General features: G+C 43.6%; 1 protein-coding gene across 2 annotated transcripts in view; it reads right to left on the bottom strand.

Moving 5' to 3' along the window:
- Syk (spleen tyrosine kinase) overlaps positions 1-23,511 on the bottom strand; it is a 45,393-nt gene that overhangs the window by 12,358 nt on the left and 9,524 nt on the right. The window contains exons 3-9 of one of the 2 annotated variants that reach the window (XM_013026413.1): positions 14,483-14,621; positions 10,975-11,056; positions 9,891-9,922; positions 7,723-7,791; positions 2,250-2,337; positions 1,687-1,864; positions 358-567 (exon numbers count right to left, since the gene is read on the bottom strand). In XM_013026413.1, coding sequence (XP_012881867.1) covers positions 358-567; positions 1,687-1,864; positions 2,250-2,337; positions 7,723-7,791; positions 9,891-9,922; positions 10,975-11,056; positions 14,483-14,621 — 798 coding nt within the window. The remainder of the gene's footprint in view (positions 1-357; positions 568-1,686; positions 1,865-2,249; positions 2,338-7,722; positions 7,792-9,890; positions 9,923-10,974; positions 11,057-14,482; positions 14,622-23,511) is intronic. The other variant, XM_013026416.1, reaches the window with a different exon arrangement.

Below are 23,511 nucleotides of genomic sequence, written 5' to 3'. Positions count from 1 at the left end.
GGAGGCTGCAATGCTTGGTAAGAAATGTACGCATTATCCTGCCCATGTAATTGTAACCCCTCTGTACAGTATGTTCACAAATAAAATAAAATTAAATTAAAAAAAAAAAGAAATCCTGAGTCAAAGTCTAACACTGGATAATTCCAGTGAGTCAAGGAGGAGAATGAAGATAAAATAATTGGCTCAGAGTTTTCCTCTAAGTTTTTTTCCCCATCTTCCTAGGTCATCTTCCTCTCTCAATTTCACTGAGCATAGACTTGTGTGGAAAGGGAGGAGAAGGGAGGTTTCCTGTAGAAATCAGGCTCAGTGCAGTCAAATGTGGACCCTAGTCTCAGGACATTCTGGGCACCATGATACCTGTTCTGTTGCAAATACTTATTGAGAGGACCCAGTTCTGCCATCTCCATCACCAGCATCCAAGACTCCGCTTCACAAATCCCAATCATGCGGACAATGTAGGGGTTGTCCAGTTGCTGCATGACATTGGCTTCTGCGAGCAATTCATCTTTCAGAGCCGGGTCATTGGCCTCATTTTTCAGGATTTTCACTGCTACTGTTTTCACAACTCTGAAAACAAATCAGTGCACATGAGAAACAACCCCAAATGGCTCACGTCTAGAAAAACATATTATGCAAAGCATGTTCCCTATGCAGGAAACATGGAAATATCAGCCACGAAACAGAAGGGTCTTCTGTAAAGCAATTCTCACACTCTCTCAGTTTACAAACACACATTACTTATAACTAATGGTGCAGATGGTGCAAAGATTGCCCTAAACCAAGGAAAAACCCTAACTTGTCAAATATTTAAATAACTTCCACATAAACCCCAACAGCTGTGATATACTCAGATCATTTTAATATCCTCCTATTTGTCATCTATTCTTATGCATATATGCATAAGAATATAAAATTTCCTTCATATAGGTTCAGCTATAATATTAATATATGTATACATATTAAAGCTCATAGTTAGTTGGTACTGATGGTTCATGCCTGGAATCCTAGCTACCTAGGATGCTGAGATCTGAGGATCAAAATTTAAAACCAGCCTAGGTAAACAAATCTGAGAAACTATTATCTCTAATTAACCAGTAAAAAGCCAGAAATGGAAGTGTGGCTCAAATGGTGAAGCTCCAGCTTTGAGTGGAAAAGTCAAGTGAATTCAAGCCCCAGTACTGGTACCAAATATAAAAAGCTCCTGGTTAAAAACAAACACAATATTCCAGTATATTTCCATGTTATAGTTTGTTCATTTTAAGCTAGCCTCAACAAGTTTGCAAAGCAATTAGACTTTTCATTTTATCATACAAATATCACTTTAGATCATGCTGAGCTAGTCAATATTTTCTGAGAAAGAAAAGCCTAAAGGAAGCTGGGGGCTGAAGGCTCACATCTGTAATCCTAGCTACTTACGAGTCTGTGATCTCAGATCACAGTTCAAAGTTCCTGGACAGGAAAGTCTTTGAGACTCCAATAAACTGCCAAAACAGCTACAAGTAGAGCTGTGGCTCAAGTGGCAGAGCACCAGCTTTGAGCAAAAAAGCCAATCAAGAGTGAAAGGCTCTAAGTTCAAGCAGTTCAAGCCCCAGTACTAGCAAAAAAGAAAAAGAAAAAAGAAGACAAGTTTATACTAGGTTGGATTTTGGGCAGAAGACAGTAACCTAGGAGAACAATGTTGCTTACTTTTTCATTTGGTAGTAGCCCTTCTTGACAGTCCCAAAGTTTCCGGAGCCCAGTTCGCTGTCTTCTAGGGTCAGCAGGCTTCGGTCGAGGTACACCTCTTTGGGCCTGATCTCTTCAGGGTCGGCATAGGGGCTCTCATACACCTCCGTGTCCATGGGCATGGCTTCTCTCTGAGGGCCTGCAAGGAGATCAGGGCATGCTGGGCTCTGAGGCTTAGTACCCCTCCTCTCTTGAAGTCACAACCCATCTTTGGTCACCTGGAGTATAGTTGAGAACTAAAGGCAGAGTGAGGAGAAAGAATAAAAAGGAAGGTCTTCTAGATCAGAGGCAGCAAGGGTTTTCAACTAGGTCTGGTTGGGAGGTAGGGTGTAAGTCATCCTCTTGGGGGCTTTTATAATGGTGTCAATCAGTAGAGCACTTGAGAAGCAGCGCATGGGGCTGCTAAGGCAAGGCTGGTCCAGCCCAAGCAACTCCTGCCTGGTTCTGCTGGAACTCTGCCTCTTTTGTGATTCTAGATGCTATGGAAGGTGTGCAAGTCACAGATGACCTTGCGTGGTGCTCACCTCTCTCTGCAGCCCAGGGCCCGCGGTCTGACTCGTAGGGATTGAAGGACACAGTGCTCTCTGGCCGGCTCCCACGAGGTGAGGCGCTCTGGAGAACGCAAAAGACCACGCGTCATTCTTCTTCAATTATGCATTGTCCACGGGACCAGAGTAATTATAGTTTTTTCCCCCTTATTTCCAAGGATTCACAGTTTAGCTTATGCAAGGAAGATAAAGGAAAAGATTTAAGGGGAAAAGGCAAGGAAACAAAAGGTTTATCTCATTCTTCAGGCACCTGTTTGGATTCTGGGATAGGCTAAACAATTTCATCCTTGAACAACTCAGGAGTCTTTGCAGGCTCCCCAAGAGGGGTAAGAAACAGTTTGTTTTATTTGTCCTGGGAGAATTTCATTCTCATTTCCACGCTTATTATGTCCTTTTCCCACCTTCTTTGAGACCAAAAAGCCTCAGTTCCCTTTGGACTCATTTCCTACCTTTAACGCTGTCTCAATGGATCTCACTTTTTATGGAAGTTATTTACAAAGGAAAATTAAATATCTACCCTCTGCTCTACCCTACAGCTCTCAGCATGTGTGCAATCTAGTCTCCACAGGCGTTTTTATCAGTGATGGAGAACTAGCAATATTTGAGTTGATGTCAGAGGGTTTGCCATGGCCAAGGAACACAAGATCCAGCAGGAGAAGCCTGCCTGTTACCTGCCCAGGTGAGATACGTTCATCATCATCATCATCATCATCATCATCATCATCATCATCATCATCATCATCATGGCAATGATCATTCTAATATTCATAGATGCTCTTCACTTACCTGTAGGGATGTAATTCCTCCTCATACCCGTGGCAAGTAAATAAAGTGTATCTGAAGCAAAGCCTTTGGAGGAGGTTACTAGGGTCAGCCTTCCTGTTTATTTATTTAACATTAATTTGCATCAGGAAACAGCTGGGGGGAAATCTACTCTGAGTATTCCTAAGGATTTTATGGAGTATCTTCCTTTGGAGTCTTCCTGACTCATCTTCACCTCAAATCAGAGCAAAGTGATTATTACAACACGGCTTCCAAGAGACCCATGAGTCAATGCCTCTTTTACTCAATTCACATTGAGTAACATCTTAATACATGTCTATTTATCTTATAAGTGCCCAAACACTTGCCAGGAAGAAAATGAGATAACACTAAACTTGGAGGAAATTTAGAGCAGCAGAGACATCAAGCTTAGCATCACACAGACGCCCATCCTATGGCACACAGTAAATCCTTGCCTAAACGGCTGATACTGAGAGCAGTGGAACCAAAGCCTAATGATGGTGTCACGGTGCTTCAGTACCACCACTGGGTCATGTGTCCCCAAACACTTGACTTCCTTCTTCCATGCTGCCTACTGGGCACCAGAGGCTGGCATTGCTTGTGGTGGTAACAGACCTTTTGGTGAAGTCAATGAACATGTGGTCTTATATGTTCCTATATGGACATTCTTAACCATATAGTCTTAATTACATACTGAAATTAACTGTGATGTTGTTACAAATGACACCAGAGTGCATATTTGGGGTGAAACAGCATGAAATCACATTAGAAGCGATGTCATGGGCCAAGCACCATTGGTTCATGCCTGTAATTCTAGCTATCTGGGAAGCTAAGATTGGTTGCAATTCAAATCCAGCCTAGACAGGCACATCCAAGAGACTCGAATCTCCAATTAATCACCAAAAAAAGTTGGAATTGGAAGTGATGCTTAAATAGTAGAGCATCAGCCTTGAGAGAAAAAGCCAAATAAAAGAGAAAGACCCCGAGTTTAAGCCCCAGTACCAGCACCCTCACACACAAAAGCAGCAGCAGCAGCAGCTATATCATGTCTATGTTGGTATGATGGGTGCTCAATGTTAATGTGATAAATGCAGGAATGGATGAGTGGATGGCTGAATAAGAAAATCACTTCTTATAACGGCATGGAAACTAAAATGGTTTAAAGTGGTACAAGAGAGTTAGTACAAATAATTCCAAATGACAGTCTACTTTTCTTCAACATTTCTATACACCTGGTGTGTCTGAATTCACTTCTAACTTACACTATAATTCCCTTTCAAAAACAAACAAAAACCCAAAATCTATCCCAGCAGAAACCCAGTGATTCCTAGTTTTCTATCTTCCCTTCTGCTTAGCACATCCTTTCATCAAACTCCAGACTAAAAAGAGTTTGAAAAGTCTTTTTGGGTTAGCATTTACAATCAGCTCAACTCCTTTGATTTTCCTGGTGGCAGGAGAGTTCTGAGATCTCTAGACAAAAACCTGAACAGACCTGGGTTAAAGGATGTCCGAAGATAGCTCACTAGAGGAGAGAGGTATCTTGGTTCAAGACCTGTCCCATTACCCACATACGACATCAGTATGGGGCTGTAGCTTCTCCAAAGCAAGTGGGTTTCAAAATGCTTATTACAATTAAACAAAAATGTCATCACCCAACAGAGGAATTGGTGGAACAATGGTTAGAACAGAGGCTATTAGAAAAATATTGAAATCTTTTGGATCTGAGGATTGCAGTTCAAAGCGAGGTTGGGCAAACACATTTGAGAGACTCATCTCTTACAGAAAAGATATGAAGGTGGAAATGGATTGTAAATTTCTCCCTATTTTGCCAGATCACAAAAACAGTCGTCATAATGCCTGATCACCACGAGGTGGCACCACCAAACTGAGCTTCTTATTTTTAAACCAGTGATTGGTAATTTACAAGTTTTTCTTTTGTTATACTTTTTTTGATTTTGTGATCACTTGGCTTTCTTGTTCACTGCTGTCACTCAACCACTTGAGCCACACCTTCACCACTGACATTTTGGTGGTTAATTACAGGTAAGAATTCTCATGGATTTGTCTGACTGGGCTGTCTCTGAATAGCGATTTTTCAGCCTTCTGAATAGCTAGGATTATAGGTGTGAGCAATGGGCATTTTGCCACTCCTAAGTTTTCTAAATTCAGATATTAAGACTACTCTACAGCACTGTTTTAAAATGCATGCTTGATTATGAATGATGATAGATGATGTCTAAGCTTCAGCAACAAATAGAGAAAGCATTTGGCAAATGATTTTTTTAGTACCATTTATTTTTGAAGAACTGGGAATTTGAAAGAGAACAAAAGAGAAAAACAATTGGACTGTGCAACTGACATTTTGAAACTTTCTGTTTCTACAGAATTGTTTTCTAGGTATTGGCTTTTCTTCCTAATTTCTTGAAAGACATTTTCAAATTAAGGAAACAGTGTTAATGCAGGTGACAACATGCTCCCCAGGATTGCAGCTGGGAACAATGTCTACAAGAGGTCAGGGGTTCCAGTGTCTGGGAGCTCTCTGCAAGGCCAGGCTTTCATAGGTGAGTGAAAATTAACACGTGGCTTAATCTCCCGCATTACTGGAAGTTCTCTAATGTTGTAGTCCTTTAGGGTTATAGGGAAATACTTTTCTTAGAGATGTTGCCAGGAGGAAAAAAAAAAAGTGCAATTTGAGAATTCCTTCCTTCCCTCTCTCTCCATACTGAGTAAGCCCTAGTAAACTAGTTTTAGATACAAGTTTGTGTGTGTGTGTGTGTGTGTGTTTTCACTCAAGACTCGTGCTGGTTAACTGAAATATGAATCTCACAGAATTTCCTGCCTGTACTGTCTTTGAACAGATCTCAGTCTCCTGAGCAGCTAGGATTACAGGTGTGAGCCACCACACCCTACTAAACACGTTTTTAAAATACCTTAACCATCAACATTTGTATTGAATATAACAGGAAAGCTAGGTTTGCATGAGAAATTCTGGGATGCATTTCAGTCTAACTATCTTAGGGAATATAACCTTGAAATATGAAACAAAAAAAGCTGCCTTCAAGTCTTTGAGAACAATGTTTAGCCCAAAACAGTTGTATAAAATTACAACAAAAACTCTCAGAGTAATGACGAGGAGGATTTGAAAGTACATGTATAAAATTCACTTACATTTTGTAAATGATTATAATTTTGTAAATAATGTTTCTGATTCCTAAAGAAAAGTTTAAACTGTATCTGTTTTAGGTATTTTTATTTTAATTTTTTATTTATTTATTTTATTTTTTATTTGTTTTTATATTTATTCTTTTGCTTGAACTCAGGCCTGAAGCACTGACCCACAAGCTTTTCTCTCAGGGATGGAGCTCTATCCCTTGAGCCACAGCTCTACTTCTGGTTTTTTACTGGTGAACTAGGGATAAAAAAATATCTGGGACTTTTCTGCATGGGCTAAGCTTTGAATTATGATCCTCAGATCTCTACCTCCAGAGTAGCTAGGATTATAGGTGAGAGACTTTGATGCTTGGCCTCCTTTTAGTTTTTTATTATAAATAATTTTACTTTATCTAAATAATCTTAAAGCATAATTTTCATGAACAACATAGACATTAAAGTTCTCACATGAATTTTTGTACCCAAGTTATTAAAAATAACCATGAAGAAGTTAAAATTTGCTCTCTTAGCAAGTTCTTTCTTGAGATTGGCTAAATAGTGGACTCTTCTTCATCTATTGGTAAAAACAGACATTTAATAGTATATTTAATCCAGAGCTTATATCATATAACTCTTTGGTGATGATCCCCTAATATTTTGAGCATCTTTGAAAATTCAGTGTATTGTTATACATTTAATTAGGCAATAATCTTTTTTTTCTTTTTACTGAGTAAGCAATTTCACAATATTAATCAGATAATTTTCTAATATTGATTTCTGTTTAAAAATTGATTCAATCTTTTTATTTTTCCTTTTTTGATGCTAATACTAGGACTTGAGCTCAGGGTATCATACTTTTGCTAGGCTTTTTTTTTTTTCTCAAAGCTAGTGCTCTACCATTTGATCCATATTTCTACTTTTGGTTTTTGCTGGTTAGTTGGAGATAATAGTCTCTTGGCTTTGTTTGCTCAGGCTGCCTTTGTACTGTGATCCTCAGATCTCAGCCTCCTGAATACATAGGATCACAGGTGTGGGACACCAGCACCTGGCTTGCCCAGACTTTCTGACATGGAATGAACCACCATAGACTACACTCAGAGAAGTGACAGTAACATCAGGCTTTAACAATGTGAGCATCTGGGTGTGTCTGAATCTGGCAGCAGATGACTAGGACCCACTGGAGAAGGATAGAGTACATCTGGCATGGGATGCCCAGGACAACAGGTACTAGCAGAGCTACACATCCAGAGAGAGAGAGAGAGAGAGAGAGAGAGAGAGAGAGAGAGAGAGGCGGAGACAGAGACAGAAATAGAGACAGAGACAGAGACAGAAACAGACAGACAGGCAGTCAAGCAGGCAGGCAGGCAAGCATGCAGGCAGGCAGACAGGCAGACAAGCAGGCAGGCAGACAGACAGACAGGCAGGCAGACACAGAAGCAGTGTGGCAGTGGGTACAGGGACCATGAGCATGCAGGACCACTTAGTTAGCAACAGCAAGCAGGGGACCATTTAGCACCTTTTTGTGGCCAGGCTTTGGGAAGGTGTAGGATTTGATTCTTGAGATTATTCCACCCGGTAACCAAGTCTAGAAACCATAATAGTAAGAGGAACAGTAAGTTTAGTTACAGGAAACAAATACAGGGCAGATTGTATAGCAGACTGCTTGAACTTGCTTCTGTAGCTTCACCTCTGAGATAAGCCCGCCTCCCCTGCCCATCTCTACCCGATTCGCCATCCCGCTGCCTCAGTGACATTTATTTATTTGTTTATTTATTTTGATGCCACTGCTAAGGCTTGAACTCTGAGCTCATACTCTTGCTTGGATTTTTTACCCAAGGCTGGCTCTCTATCTCTTGAGCCAAGCCTGTAATTCCAGCTTTTTGGTGTTCAATTGGAGATACGAGTCTCAGGATCTTTTCCACCTGGACTGGCTTCTAAGTGTGATCCTCAGATCTCAGCCTCCTGAGTAGCTAAGGATTACAGGCGTGAGCCATCGACCCACATGAGCCACCAGCACCTGGCCCCTGTGCATAACTCTTGATGACCAGAAAGCTTCTGGAAGAGTCTACCACTGGGACAGCAAGATGTAGAAGAAAACTGGGAAGTATTTCTTACTTTTTTAAGTGGCCACTTGGCACAATCATCCTAAAAACACTATAGAGCTAACCACTGGCTGGTGTTATTTCTTCAGTATGGATGTTGGACCACTGTGTTGGAAATTCACTGAGATCTATGCTTGGGGCATCCACATATTTTTCTGTATGTATAGAAAATGGTTCTAAAGCAAGGTGACTTTTTGAAGCCATTGTATGATATACAGGCGAAAGTAGGATTTGGAGTTAAGAGTGGAGCCCTAAATTCTCATCCATCTAGAAGGAAATGGATCTGTCTCCATGAACATGCAATCTGAAGGCAGATGTACCTGAATCTTTAGTGGTAGGATAAAAACCGTGACAATGTCATAAGGGGGTGTGTGTGTGTGTGTGTGTGTGTGTGTGTGTGTGTGTGTGTGTGTGTGTGTCTGTGTCTGTGAGAGAGAGAGAGAGAGAGAGAGGGTCCCAAAGCTCTCTACTATCTCAGTAAATTCCAGGTCTGTCCGTGTATTACCACAGGTATTCCTGGCTTCCACAGGGCCTCTGAGGCAGAGCCTGGAATCTGGCCTTGTGTGGATTTTGTGTTTCAGGGGTCAGCAAGCCAGGATGTGGTGGAGAGAACCCACTTCCCACATGGCTTTGAGAAGAACGGGAAGTCCCCTCTGAAGTCTGCTGGGATAGCAGTGTGAGCATCGGCTCCTAACAGACTGGAAGGACAGAGAAGGTGGCCTTTCTCTTCGGGGCATGGTTAGTGCATGGGCAAACCCTGGCCGCTCTCACCTCCTGCTGAGGTGGAGGGAGGTCATAGCTGTGGACAAGCCAGCCCCCTTCTTTGGGGGCATCTCTTGGGATTACACCAAGATCCCATCCCAGGCCTCCCTCCCCTAAGCTTCACTCAAGCCAGTTTATTACCCAGCAAGGTCAAGGCCTCTGATAGCAAAAGAGTCAGGCAGACCACCCAGGGAGCCATCCTAACCACACCCTGTGTTTGGCCAACTACACTCCTGGTCCTGAGGGTTCTACACAGGTGTTAACATAGATGTTCAAGGCTGATCGTGAAAGATATGTGCCCAGCACCCAAGTCTGATTTAACATTAACTTCCTTCCTCATTTTGTATAGTTTGAGGCAAAGGGAAGAATTTTACCTAACCTGGAAGTTAAGAAGTGATGTCTGCCTAGCAGCAAATCAGGCTAATTGTATCCGATACTCACTGGAATTCCCAGCTCACAACGAGTGTCTTTTGAAGGGCACCAGACATCCACGGGTTGGGCACTGTGGTATGCCTGTAATCCTAGTCAGGAGTTCTGGGGATCTAAGGATCGAGGTTTAAAGCCAGGAATATCAATGAGACTCTTATCTCCAATTAACCACCAAAAAAGCAGAAATGGAGCTATGGCACAAGTGGTAGAGCTCCATCCCTGGGTGAAAAAAATCTATGGGAAAGATCCTGAGTTCAAGTCTCAGTACCAGCACTAAATAAATAAATACTAGCTAAAACAATAGCTTTCCCCACTGTTAGCTAAACCTGCTTTGCAGCTGTGTTCATACACAATCACCTCTCCTTGGCTGTTATTGCTAAATTTCACTTACCGGAAGAGGGGAACTCGCATTCTGTAGCTGACCTGCAAAGGTAATGTTTGTAGGTTAGAGGCTGGAAAAATCACTGCTGTCTTAGTGGATGAAATCTACTATCTCTACTATCTCTATTGCTACTGCCAATCCATCAATGTGACTGGAACACATTGCTTTTTGAGAAGAGAGCAAATTCTGCATTCTTTTCTTTGCAATCCTTTATCACTGGCTGTTCATGTCATTAGGTTTTTAAGTGTAATGACTTAATAACTATTTGTGTGTGTGTGTGTGTGTGTGTGTGTGTGTGTGTGTGTGTGTGTATACCACTACTAGAGCTTAAACTCAGGGGCTCATGCTTACTTGGCTTGTTTGTTTGACGTTCTTACTTAGCAATGGTGCTCTAACACTTAAGCTATGGCTCCAGGACAGCTCATTGCTGGTTAGTTGGAGACAAGACTGTCTGTATTTATCTGCCCTGGCTGGCTTAAAACACTACCATCCAGATGTCAATCTCTTGAGTAGCTAGGAATATATACCTGAGCCACAAGTATACAATCCTATAGGCTGTTTTTCTGTGTGTATTAGTACTATAACTTGAATTTAGGGTCTGAGCATGACCATTAGCTCAGGGTTACTGCTCTACTATTTGAGCCACAGCTCTACTTCTGGAGTTAGTAGGAAATACTACTTAGCTAAAGATTAAAAAAGTCTCACAGACTTTTCTTCCCTTCCTGGCTTTGAACCACGATCCTCAGGCCTCAACCTCCTGAGTAGCTAGAATTACAGTCATGAGTCACAGGTGCCTCGTCTCCAATTGACTATTTTTTATTTTTAAAATATTTTAATGATTATTTTTCCTTTTATTAATTTTATGTTTACGTGGTACTGAGGAATCGAACCGAAGGCCTCATACATGCTAGGCAAGCACTAATCAAAGCCCATTGACTATTTTTTGATTCATGATATTTGAACCTGGAGTGACATCACATCTAATCACTAGGTAAAAACAAGTCCCCACCAGAACTTGGAATAGACCAAATCTGAAGGAGGCTGATTATGACTAATATCCCCAGACAGATGCTCAGTTGGCTGTGTAACTCACCTGTTTGTGAGCCAATCTTTTGACATGGCACTGTAAGAACTCTTAACAAACCATCTGGCTTGTAAGAATAATGCTCCACGAGCTGGAAGAGAAGACAGGAAGAAAGTGTGGTGAATAATGGAACCAAGGATTGGGGAAAAGGAGTGAGGCCTGCCAGTCAGGTTTTAACCTGAACCAAAGATACAGAATGGGAAGCTGTAACCACAGCCCAGATGTCCTCAGGAGAAGGGCAGAGATTATTTCTGGAACCTACTAGAGAGTGATGTTTAAGGCTCTGAGGAGCCACAGGTCTCCATCACTTAGGTCTTGGTGATAGGGTAGAATTGAAAAGCTGAGTCAGGAATTTATACACCTTACTTGATGCCAGTGGCTCATGCCTGTGATCCACTTAGGAGGCTAAGATCTGAGGACTGCAGTTCGAAGGCTGCCTGGGAAGGAAAATCTATGATACTGTCATCTCTGATTAACCAGCAAAAAGATGGAAATGGAGCCATGGCTCAGGTGGCAGAGCACTAGCCTTGAGCTAAAAAGCTCAGGGACAGTGCCCAGGCCCTGAGTTCAAGCCCCATAACTGGCACACACACACACACACACACACACACACACACACACACACACACATACACACACACCAAAAACAAAAATCAAAACCTTGGATAAACAAAAATCCTGAGATTAAAGCTGTGTACCACCATGACCAGTTCCTTGTTTGTTTCATTTTCAAGAATGCCACAGAAACAGATCTGGAGCTGGATGTGGTCTGTGTGTATGCAGACCTCTAAGTTAAGTTAAAAACGATAAACCTAATACAGTGTACAGTGACCAGCTCTCAGGGAAATAGCTCTGGGCCTGGCAGTGGGACATATGTAGATGTACCTGGGATTGCTGTCAGGAATAACCAATATAGCTATGCATATAAAAGATGTTGGCTAGCAGGGCACTGGTGGCTTATGTCTGTAATCCTAGCTATTCAAAAGGATGAGATCTAAAGATCACATTTTGAAACCAGCTCAAGCAGAAAAGTCTGTGAGATTCTTTTTTTGTTTGTTTGGTTGGTTTTTTTTGGTCGTTGGCGTGAACTCTGGGCCTGGGCGCTGTCCCTCAGCTCTTCAGCTCAAGGCTAGCGCTCTACCACTTGAGCCACAACGCCACTTCTGGCTTTTTGCTTTTTGCTTATGTGGTGCTGAGGAATCGAACCCAGGGCCTCAGGCATGCAAGGCAAGCGCTCTACCTTCCCAGCCCAAGTCTGTGAGATTCTTATCTCCAACTAACTAGCAAAAATCCAGAAGTGGAGGTATGGCTCAAGTTATAGAGTGTCAGCTTTGAGTAAAAAAGCCAAACCAGACTGCAAGGCCCCTGAGTTCAAACCTCAGTACTGGCACACACTTTTTAAAAAATTAGAAAATGTACAACATTTAATTAAGGCTCACTACTATGATAAACCAAAGCAATCCACACAAAATAGCCAATTCTTGGGAAGGAACTTTTCAACCATTAGTAGTGCTGAATGCCACTGTGAACTAAAACACAATGTGAGACACTTAGAAGTTCAGTGAGCAGACGTGAGATCTTCAAGAGTTAGGCTGGCGTATGGGAAGTATGACTGTTTAATTTGCCCACTTTTTTTTTTTTTTACTTTTTGAGATAAAGTTTCTCTATGTGACCTCAAATGCATAATCCTCCTGCCTCTGCCTCTCTGGCTTTAGGGGTACAAGGATGTGTCATTGCACATGACTTTGTTTTTAAAATTATTATTAGTTTTACAACAATGAGGATTGAACTCAGGGCTTCACCCATAGGACCTACCATTGAGTTACACTTAGCCCCTCTCCACCCCCAGCCAGGTGCCTCTAAATGCACATCAGCCATGATTCTTGTTTTGGGTTTTTGTTTGCTTTTATTCTGGTACTGGGGTTTGAACTCAGGGCCTAAGCTTTTTCAATAAGCTTTTTTGTTCAAGGCTGGCACTCTACTACTTGAACTACACGTTCACCCCTGGGTTTTTTTTTGTCAGTTGTTGGGCTTGAACTCAGGGCTTGGGGGCTATCCTTGAGCTTCTCTGAGCTCAAGGCTAACAGTCTATCACTTGAGCCTCAGTGTCACTTCTGGTCTTGAGTAGTTAATTGGAGACAAGAGTCTATCAGATATGTCTACCAACACTGGTTTTGAATCCTAGTCCTCAGATCTTAGCCTTCTGAGTAGCTAGGATTACAATTATGAGCCACCAGCAACCAGCTCATAAAAGATTCTTGTAAAAAGAAAAAGCCTGTGATTGAAATATAATATTGCCTGACTTCTGGAAGGCAATAGTTTTTTTACCTCTAGAGCCTTGTACCCTAAGTATACAAAGGTTAAGTACTTTTTCAAATCAATACCATGGCACCGCAGGAAAAGCCTACAGACACATGGGAATGAGACTAGAAGCCAAAAGACAATGTCTCCATCATGACTGGTGTGTTTGAATATTCACAATACAAAAAAAACCCAAGTACCTATGTTTTTTCATTACAGAATTAGGAACAAAATCACAGTATGGAAAGTTAGTTCCAATTCTTTAAAGGGAATGTGGAAATCCATGGCCTTAGCTTTTAAAAAGACAGGGAGTTGGGTCCTTTCATCCAGGTTGGCCCCCATGTGTGACTCTGGATGGGCCTGCATGAGGAGAGTTAAACTCACCCCTGAGTATGTCCCTTACTTACAGGAGTTAAACATGGCGATTACTAGTCAGGCTAGCCATTTGGGGCTCACACCTGTAATCCTAGCTGCTCAGGAAGTTGAGACCTAGAGGATCATGGTCATTAGCCCAGCTAGAAAGGTCTGTAAGACTCCATCTCTAATGAACCGTCTAGACTAGAGGGTATTGCTCAAATGGCAGAGTACCAGCCACAAGCAAAAAAGTCAAGGGAGAGAAAGACTCCATGTTCAAAACTGAGCATGCGCGTGTGCGCATGCACACACACACACACACACACACACACACACACGGTAGCTCTGCTAAAATGGTGCCCAAAGAGCCATCATTCTCGGAATCATCAGCTAATGTAGAATCAAGAAAAGCAATATATGCTCCCCAGAGATGGATGGATACGCAGCGATGAGCACTATGCAAGTGCTCCTAAATGCCATAATAACTCCAGAACAGTGATTTGTTTCCTAGGTTACTAACAGCTGGGCCAAGAAGACACCCTTTTATGACAACTACTATCACGTCCCTGGACTGGCAGCAGCCGGAAGTCTGGGAGAGGCAGACTCAGTTGCGAAGTCACTGGACCCTCCGTGGAGAGAAGCTCTGTTTCTGTGAGAACGGCAAAGGACCTTTGGCATCCACGGCAGCATCCCCATCCTTGAGCTCCTTTCTTGGCCATCTATGCTTTGACACGTGCGCATTCTTCTGAATGGTTCTTCTGGGGTCTAGCTGGCATGCCCTCTCCAGTATCTAAGACTCTAGAGGACAGCGGCGCAGTAGACAAGGTGCTCTTCCCAGGAGGGCGGAGAGGACAGCACATACCTGCCAGAGGGTGTCGAACTTCTTCCCCTCGGGGATGGAGAGCTTCCCGGTCTTGTCCTTGTCGATGCGGTAGTGCAGCACTTTCCCTTCGTGTAGCAGGCACAGAGCATAGGAGCCATTGTTGTCTCTGGCCCTGATCCTAGAAGAGACGACAGGCCACCTCAGCCCTACTCCAACCAGTTCAGGAGTGGGAGCCCGGGAGACTAGGCCCTGGCCGAATGGAGGCCAATCCTGGAAGTCCCAGGAAGGCTCAGCTTAGAGTCAGACAGGGACAGGCCAGTTACAGTGCTCTTGCAACAAGGAGATACTGACAGTTGGGGTTGGGCCACTGTGAAGGTCCAACAAGGCCCCAGAGCCCCAGAGGGCTCAGAAGATTCTAGAAGCCAGGACTGGTGGCTCATGCTGGTAATCCTAGCTACTCAGCAGACTGAGATCTAAGGATCGTGGTTCAAAGCCAGCCCAGGCAGGAAAGACTGTGAGACTTTTATCTCCAATTAGCTTCCAATTGTAGTCAATTTGTAGAACCTTATCCTTGACTACAAAAGCTCAGGGACAGTGCCAGGCCTTGAATTCAAGCCCCAGTACCAGCACCAAAATAAGAAGAAGAAGAAGGAGGAGGAAGAAGAGGAAGAGGAGGAGGAGGAAGAGGAGGAGGAAGAGAAGATGATGATTCTGGAGTTAGCAGAGCGCAATGTAGTTCAGGGTGAATAGCCCAGGCTCTGGGGAATCCAAGAAGTCCACTGGGTTGCATTCTCTTCTTAACTAGAGTCTGGGTTTGGGACAGATCCATAGATGGTACAGCCCATAGATGGTACTGCCTTACTTAGAGTGCAGTTGGGGTTGTCTGTTTCACCAGGAACCTTCTAGAACATGGATGGAGAGGTATGAAAGCCTCTATGCCCACAGCCCTCTTTTATCTCTACTCTCTCATCCCTGGGAAGGCTGGGGTTTCAAATGTTCAGCGATGATGGTGACAAATTCCCCACATGCTGGAGAAGAAAATGACCACCAGCGTGGAGAGAAGTAGCAGAGGCTGCACCAGGACTATGTGTGCACACACACATTCTACTTTCACTATCATCCTGGGGAATCCTCAGGGCTCCCCATATTCTGGTGGGCTGAGCCTCAGGAGTGACACCACGCCGATGAGAACCCCCACTGAAAGACACACACAGGACACTCTTGACTGTGAGGGAGCCCTGTGCATGCCCTTTCCGTCTCCCTCCTGACCCACAGAACTTGGAGACCAGGGTCCAGATGAATCTCCCAGTAGTGTGTTCCAGTCACCACTAACTATTTCTGCAACCCAAGCCCTTCAGATCATGAGATCTGAGAAAGGGCAAGCCAGGGAAGTCCCAGGAAACCTCCACAGCCCCTGCATTTGCTAAAACAAGGAAGCTGAGAGCCCCATCTCTAAGCAGTGCATCCCAGCACATGGTTCCTTAGAAAGAACTCGCTGTGTCCTGGATGCCAGGGCCAAGATGTCTGCACATGAGAGAAATTTCTCCCAGGTTGCAAGAGGTCATGAGCAGTTCCACATTGAAAGCTAAGGCTTTGAAACCAAATGCGGCCACACTTCTTTATTCCTTGCTCTGTACGATTCATCTCAAGACGCTCCAGAATTTCTTTTCAAGCTGTGCTTGGCTGGGCACAGTGGCCAGGTTTTGTCTGTACGTCACTGCTTAGGGCAGCTAGTGGAGTGGGAGATTCACAGCCAGAACCTTCTTAGCTCTGGCAGGTGACTATTCTGAAACTTCCCTATTGTGGAAACAGCTCCTTTCTCCCCAAGTGCATTGCTGGCCTCCTGAGATGTGAACTCCTTTTTATGGCCACATGGCTGATTAAACCATACTTGGTTAGTGGTAAATGCCGCCCCCCCCTCAGGAAAAAAAAACCAAACACACAATTAACCATATTTTTTTCTAATATAGGTGGACAACTGAGTGGTTTTATAGTGTGAGGTGATTTATGTCTGCTTTGCTTATAAACCTCAACGGTTGACAGGAGAGCTGGGATGTATAAAGAACTATATAAACACCAAAGCATCAAGAAGATACACAAATATCTATAAACCTTGGTCCTAGGAGAAAATTGACCAAACTGTCAGTCTTCTTGATTTAGAGTCCTTCATCTTGAGTTCATAGAGATGAAACAGAGCTCAGAACTCTGGTTTCTAAATCACCTCCGGTCTCCACTAATATATCTTGTCTTAAATCTTGATGGGATTTTTCTTGTTAAAATTGACTGGGAAGACAGGTGTGGTACTGAGTGCCTGTAGTCCTAGATACTCATGAAGCTGAGCCAGGAGGCTTGTCTGAGCCTAATAGCTCAGAGCCAGCTGGACCACACAGGGGACCTTGCCTCTAAAAACAAACAAGTAAACAAAACTGATACGAAGGATCTAGATCACCCTGGGAAATGATGCAATGACCTCAGGAGAAACTGGCAAATGCTAATTAAGATCACTGTGGCAATCATCTAAAAGACTGATAATTTTACACATGTACAGATAACAGGAGCAACAAGGGTCTTCCTCTACTGCTTCTGGGAGTACATACTGATTTAACCACTTTGGAAAACGAACAGGATGACCACTTATAAATCATATTCCTGTGTATTAACAATTCTACCTTTAGGCAAAGTACTGATGGCTCACACCTGTAACTAGCTACTCAGGAGGTTGAGATCTGAGGACCACTGTTCAAAAGCCAGTCCAGGTATAAAATGTTTATGAGGTTTTTATCTCTAATTAACCAATAAAAAAGCTGGAAATGGAGGTGTGGCTCAGTTGGTAAAGTAACAGTCTTAAGCAAAAAAGCCAAAGAAGAGTTTAAGGCCCTAGGTTCTTCAAGTCCCACTATGAACACACACACACACACACACACACACACACACTCCACCTTCAGGTATAAAAAGTGTATGAACTATGCTATGCTCCCAAAGAATGTCCTGGAATATTTATGTTGGCTTTCTTTATGCTTGTTTTTATTTTTTTGGGGGGGGGTCCAGTCGTGGGGCCTGAACTCTGGGCCTGGGCACTGTCCCTCAGCTCTTCAGCTCAAGGCTAGCTCTCTACCACTTGAGCCACAGCGCCACTTCTGGATTTTTTTTTTCTTTTTGCTTATGTGGTGCTGAGGAATCGAATCCAGGGCCTCATGCATGCAAGGCAAGCGCTCTACCACTGAGCCACCTTCCCAGCCCTCTTTATGCTTGCTTAAAACCATAAACAAACCATATTATAAATGATAGACTAAGAAATCAATTATGTAATATATCTATTCATACAATATGAATTCACAGAATATGGCTGTATCAATGAGTCTCAAAAGAAGAAAATAGACTCCAGTACTCTATGTTTATTAAATTCCCAACAGCAAACAGTTGTGTTTCGAGATGGACACCTAGGTGGTAAAGCTCAAATATAAAACCAAAATAAAACTCTTGTAGACACAAGAGTCCAGGAAGTATTCCTCCAGGAAGACTTCAGTGACTCAAACTGTGGAGTTTGAATTCAGGGACTCTTGCTTGCCTTGACTGGAGTCCTACCACTTGAGCCATACCTCCAGCCTAGCCTTTTGCTTATTACTTTGGAGTCTCCCCAACTTTTATGTCTGGGCTGGCTTTAAACTACAATCCTCCAAATTTCAGCCTCCTGAGTAGCCAGGATTCTAGGCATGCTCCACTGGTGCCCAGATGTGTTTTATTTCTTGATGGTTGTTTGATCACTATTTGTTCAGTTGTACTCATGTAGCTCAGGTCATTGATGATAAAACAATATATAGAGGGAAGTGACACAAGGTGGAAATGGAAAGTGTCTTGTTTGTGGGCAGCCATTTCTGCAAAGGCCCATACTTCCTCCAAGTTCCCCAAGAGAACAGGTACTGTAGGCGGCTCCCAATCTCCCTCACCTGTACATATAGTACTCCCAGTGACAGGTAACTGGCAGGTATGGATAACTCCGGGGTAATGCCCAAGGCAAGTGGCAGGAAGTCAGGGCAGAGGCAGGAAATGCACAGGCCTAACACCTGTAGGTGACAAAGACCAGAAGACCCAACCACACTAACAGCCAGCCCCTGTGAGATAACCGCCAGCCTCAGGCAGATCTTGGACTGAGGTGTTTAAAGTATGACAAAGGGAAAGACTTCGTGCTTTTGTTTGGTTCAAACTCTTGATTCATTTTTAATTGTTTTCTTCCCAATTATTCCCTTGGAAAAAAGTGAACTAAAATATATCGTTTGTATTTTGTTCTTGCCTTTCTACTTTCTTTCCTTTTGTTCCCTTTCTCCCTCCCTCCCTTTCTCTCTCCCTCCCTCCCTTCCTTCCTCTTTTTCTCTCTCATTTTGTTCTGGAACTGGGACTTGAACTCAGGGTCTTGTACTCTCACTTGGCTTTTATGTTCAATGTTGGTGTTCTACCACTTGAGCTATAGCTCTACTTCTGGCTTTTTGCTGATCAATTGGAAATAAGAATCTCACAGAGTTTTCTTCCTGGGCTGGCTTTGAACCATGACCCTCAGATATCAGCCTCCTGAGTAGCTAGCATTATAGAAGTGAGCTTCCAGCTCCTGGCTCTTTCCTTGACTTTCTTCTGCACTCTTCATGGAGGAAGTGAGGAAATGTGTGTGGAGTGGTGGTGGTGGTGATGCCAGCCACTGGAGGGAAAGTAAGGACCCAGGAAATGGTGGATCCTTCCTCAAGGAAGCCTCTCCAACCTCTCCTGGAATATTGCCTACCTCTGCTGCAGATATAACTGAACATCCAGCCCATGCTGGCCGACTACTTGTTCTCATTCTCCCAGGCCATTTTCCCACAGTAGAGTAGAGGGAGCATCTCTGCCTGGAGCACCAGGGCCAGGAGGAGCAGAAGGGATTTGCTGGGGACACAGGATTGATGCTCCTGTGGCCGGATGGACTATTCAGAAAGTGGATTGCTGCTGGGCAGAGTGGGCCACCCACAGTGGCTTCTCCAGAACAAAGGCTGGGGAGAGAGGGAGGAGGGGACCTAAGAATGAGTGACAGCCTCACAGTGTTCCTCTGACAGAAAGCCAGTAGCCCTCTTCTGAGGAGGAATGCTGTGGATCCCACAAAGACAAGACAGGGTGAGACTCTGGGTGCTTTTGCCATGTACATTTAGGCAGACTATATGTATACTACCTGATAGTATGATCAGTCCAGAAAGCAGCCATGTGTGTACATGTTATGCTGCTCCACCGTTTCAAATATTCAGAACACATTTTCAGATATGCCACACCTCTCTGGATCTCCTTCCTGCATCCACCCAACCCATGAAGGCAGAGATAGTTCACATCACACTGCCTCCCTTCCAGCCTCATAAGATCAGTACCATGGAATTAGTGGTGACATCAGCCCACAGCTATCTACCCTTGAACCTCTACCTTCAGACAGATTGTAATGCTCTTGGATGACCTAGGGCTACAAACCCATACACATCAATCAAACAAAATGTCCTGCTTTGATCAACCATGACAGTTTGTGAGAGAGCTTCTTGAACTTGGCTTTTATTGTGACATAGGAAGCTCATGACAGTCAAATATGGGTCCATTCATTAATGGGTAAAGAGAAGGGGGTTGGTTTTAAACCCACAAGGAGCTTTCAAACTATATGTATAAAACAAAAAGTAAGTTGAAACTTGAGCTGACAAGGGAAGGGCAAGTGAGAGTAAAAAGTTGGGTTTGAATTGTATTCACCCATCAGGAAGATGTCCTTAATAGGGAAATGGGTAGGACACCTGGAACAGATTAGTGTGTAGTAAGTCAGACGGAGAGAGACAAAGGAGCATGTTGTCTCTCATAGGTGGACATTAGATCTAAATTATAAATAAATATGTAAACATATTAAGGGTGATATGCATACATACACAAAAATTGACTAAAGTGTGGTATGTTCAAGGGAAGATTCCAATTATGAAACTCCTTCGAACAACTAACATATGGGTTAGCAAAATGACTGTCAGGAAGCTGGGCCTCAAGGAGAGGAGGGGCAGACGGATGCAGAGAGGAATGGTGGGTGAATATAGCCATAATATGTAAGGGGGTGGGTAGGGTTGGGAGAGATAGGAGAGAAAAATGAAAGGATCAGGATGCAGTGCACTCATAGATTGATATGTTGAACCACAACCCCTTTGTACAACTACTTAAAGATAATAAATAATAAAACCTGAAAATGTATTATAATTATAAACTGATATGTTGAATTGAAATCTCTTTGTACAATGCCTTAAAAGATAACCAAAGCTGGGAAGGGATGGGAAGGGGAAACAAAAGAGGAGGCTACAATGCTTGATAAGAAATGTACTTATTATCTTGCCTATGTAATTGTAACCCCTTTGTACAGTATTTTCACACACACAAAAAAAGATAACCAAAGCTGAGTGCTAGTGGTTTGTGCCTGTAATCCTAGCCACTCAGGAGGCTGAGATCTGAGGATCCCAGTTTGAAGTCAGCCCAAGCAGAAAAGTCTGTGAGACGTTTTTCTCCAGTTAACCACCAAAAAGCTGGAAATGGAGCTGTGGATCAAATGTTAGAGCTCCAGTCTTGTGCAAAAAAGCTAGGGGGCAATGATCAGATCCAAAGGGGGGGGGAGAGAGAGAGAGAGAGAGAATCTTCTGTAGAATCCCAAACCAAACCTAATAGCACAAGCATGGATGAATAATGTATCGTGTGTGCATGTGTGTGAATGTGTGTGTAAAGGAGGGGGATGCCAGGAGGAGTGTAAGCATATGGTAAGGAAAGGGAAGGAAGAGAAAGGGAGAAAATAATGAGCCTGGCTTACTCTACTTGGTAAATGGCAACTAGAAAAGGACTTGAAAGGGACAAGGAAAAGATCAGGTGAGCATGGGAACTTCAGTTGAATAACTTATAAGAACATGTATGTAGGCCATGGATGGACCCTTGGAAGCTGCAGGTGAGTGACCATCCAGGTCACGGAGGACAATCCATGCTCTTGACTCTACTTGGACAGCCTTCTATGATATCTTTCATGGACAGGGCACAGGAGCTTCCTGGGAGGGATGTAACTCACTGAAGAACTGACATAAGAAAGGAGCACTTGGGGGTTTCTCTCATCATATCCAACAGAAGCCAGAGCAAAGTGCTGAGGACCGCTCTAACGACAAGTAGCATGAATACTCTAGTGATGTCACATCAGCTAAGATCACAGGTCACAGCTCCCACCTCCCACCTCAGTTGTCCACTGCCCTACATAGATGCCTCAAAATTGCCTGAACTTCCTCTCCTTGACTCAGTGTCCTTGTTCCTACGACTTAGTTATCCCATGGGTGTCACTCTTTTTTGACCTACTGCTGTGGCTGATCTCAGACCTGACTTTCTCCACACTATCCCCACTCAGGCCAGCCCAGAAGGCCAGGTTTTCCTCAATACAAAGGGTACACATGCTCTCACCTAACTGGCCAATCTCTCACCTTTTAGGGGCACTGGTGTCCATGTGGATGATACCCTGATCTACTGGCATCTCCTTCAATCCTGTTCACCTCCTAGTCCATGGCAATGACGTCATCAAGCTGTTTGGTTATTTCCAGATTGATGCATCTACTCATACTCCAACTGACCATGACCTTCTGTCCAAGGTTCCAATCTAAAGGCTCTAAAGACACATGACCTCCTGTATCCCCACCCTGCATCTTCCTGTTGAGTTCCCTTCCTCTCCTGCTGGCTCCAGGCCTACCCTATCAACCACACTCTTGTTCCCTTGGATCAATCATTGCAAGGTTCTCTTGTCAGTTGTGACTGGTGAAACCTCAAATCCAGTTATGTATAATCATCAGGTTCCTGTAAAGATCACAGCCAAGGTCTACCATTAGTGCACACAGGGCAAGGCTATCCGTTGAGACATCTCTTCAACCCTGTTGTCTCCCTTCCCATTTAACCGGAAGTCCCTTTTCCCTTCTCAAAAATGTCTCATGACCTCCTCCTTAGGAGCAACTTCTTATATGGTCCACGGACCTGTCCCTCATACCTAGCCATGCATGCCTTGCCCTGGCCATGCTGAGAGCTCCTCAATCAGCACAGAAAGTCTTCTATCAAGAGAGATGCCTTCCATCCTGATATTATTCTATAGGCTGACATTATACTCCTGAAGCAGGCAATCCAAACCTTTCTTGTGAGTCTCAGGAGTGAGGCACAATAGATAAGTAAATGAGCAAAGTAAAGATAACACTAGCAAGAAACAGTTCATTGACTTCCATGAGACAACCATGATGGAGAATGCCTATTACTGCATCTCACAGGCTCTGGGGAGCGCGCGCGCACGTGCACACACACACACACACACACACACACTTCATTCTGTTATCTTCTTTATATAGAAAACTTGATGAGGCAAGGAATAAGTGTGTTTCCTTGATCCCACTGCCTAGTGTGTGTCTTTGACATGAATCCTTCCATAGTCATTTTGGTTTTCCATACCACACAACCAAAGCCAGGAAGTAAAAACTGAAGCTCGGGTAACTTTAGGGACTAGATTAATGACTCTCCACAAATCTGTAACATAAATTCAGCTCTTTGGAGAGAGGTCATGTATGCATTGTGTGTGTGTGTGTGCATGTGTGTGTGTGTGTGTGTGTGTGTGTGTGTGTGTGTGTGTGTATGTCCATACTTGGCTTGAACTCAGGGCCAGAGCTCTGTCCCTGAGCTTTTTTGCTCAGGGCTGACTCTACAACTTGAACCACAGTTCACTTCTGACTTTTGGTGATTCATTATAGGTAAGTGTCTCATGTACTTTCCTACTTGGGTTTTGAGCTGCATTCCTCAGATCTCAGCCTTCTGAGTAGCCAGAATTACAAGTGAAAGCCACCGCACCAAGCCCAGTGAAATGAGGTGAAATGAAAACAGGGAAATGCTCTTCACCCAAACCCTATGCCACTGGAGGAAATATCCCGTGCCTTTCCTCTGCACTGTACAAAGGTAATCATTGAAGCCTCCTTGCTATTGGAACATAACAGCAAGAGCATTTTGAAGTTTGGGGAAGTGACTGCAGACCTCACAGCTACTGG

Source organism: Dipodomys ordii, unplaced genomic scaffold (assembly GCF_000151885.1).
Source record: "Dipodomys ordii isolate 6190 unplaced genomic scaffold, Dord_2.0 Scaffold93, whole genome shotgun sequence".
Classification (NCBI taxonomy): domain Eukaryota; kingdom Metazoa; phylum Chordata; class Mammalia; order Rodentia; family Heteromyidae; genus Dipodomys; species Dipodomys ordii.
This window is presented reverse-complemented; position numbering and strand designations above follow the sequence as displayed.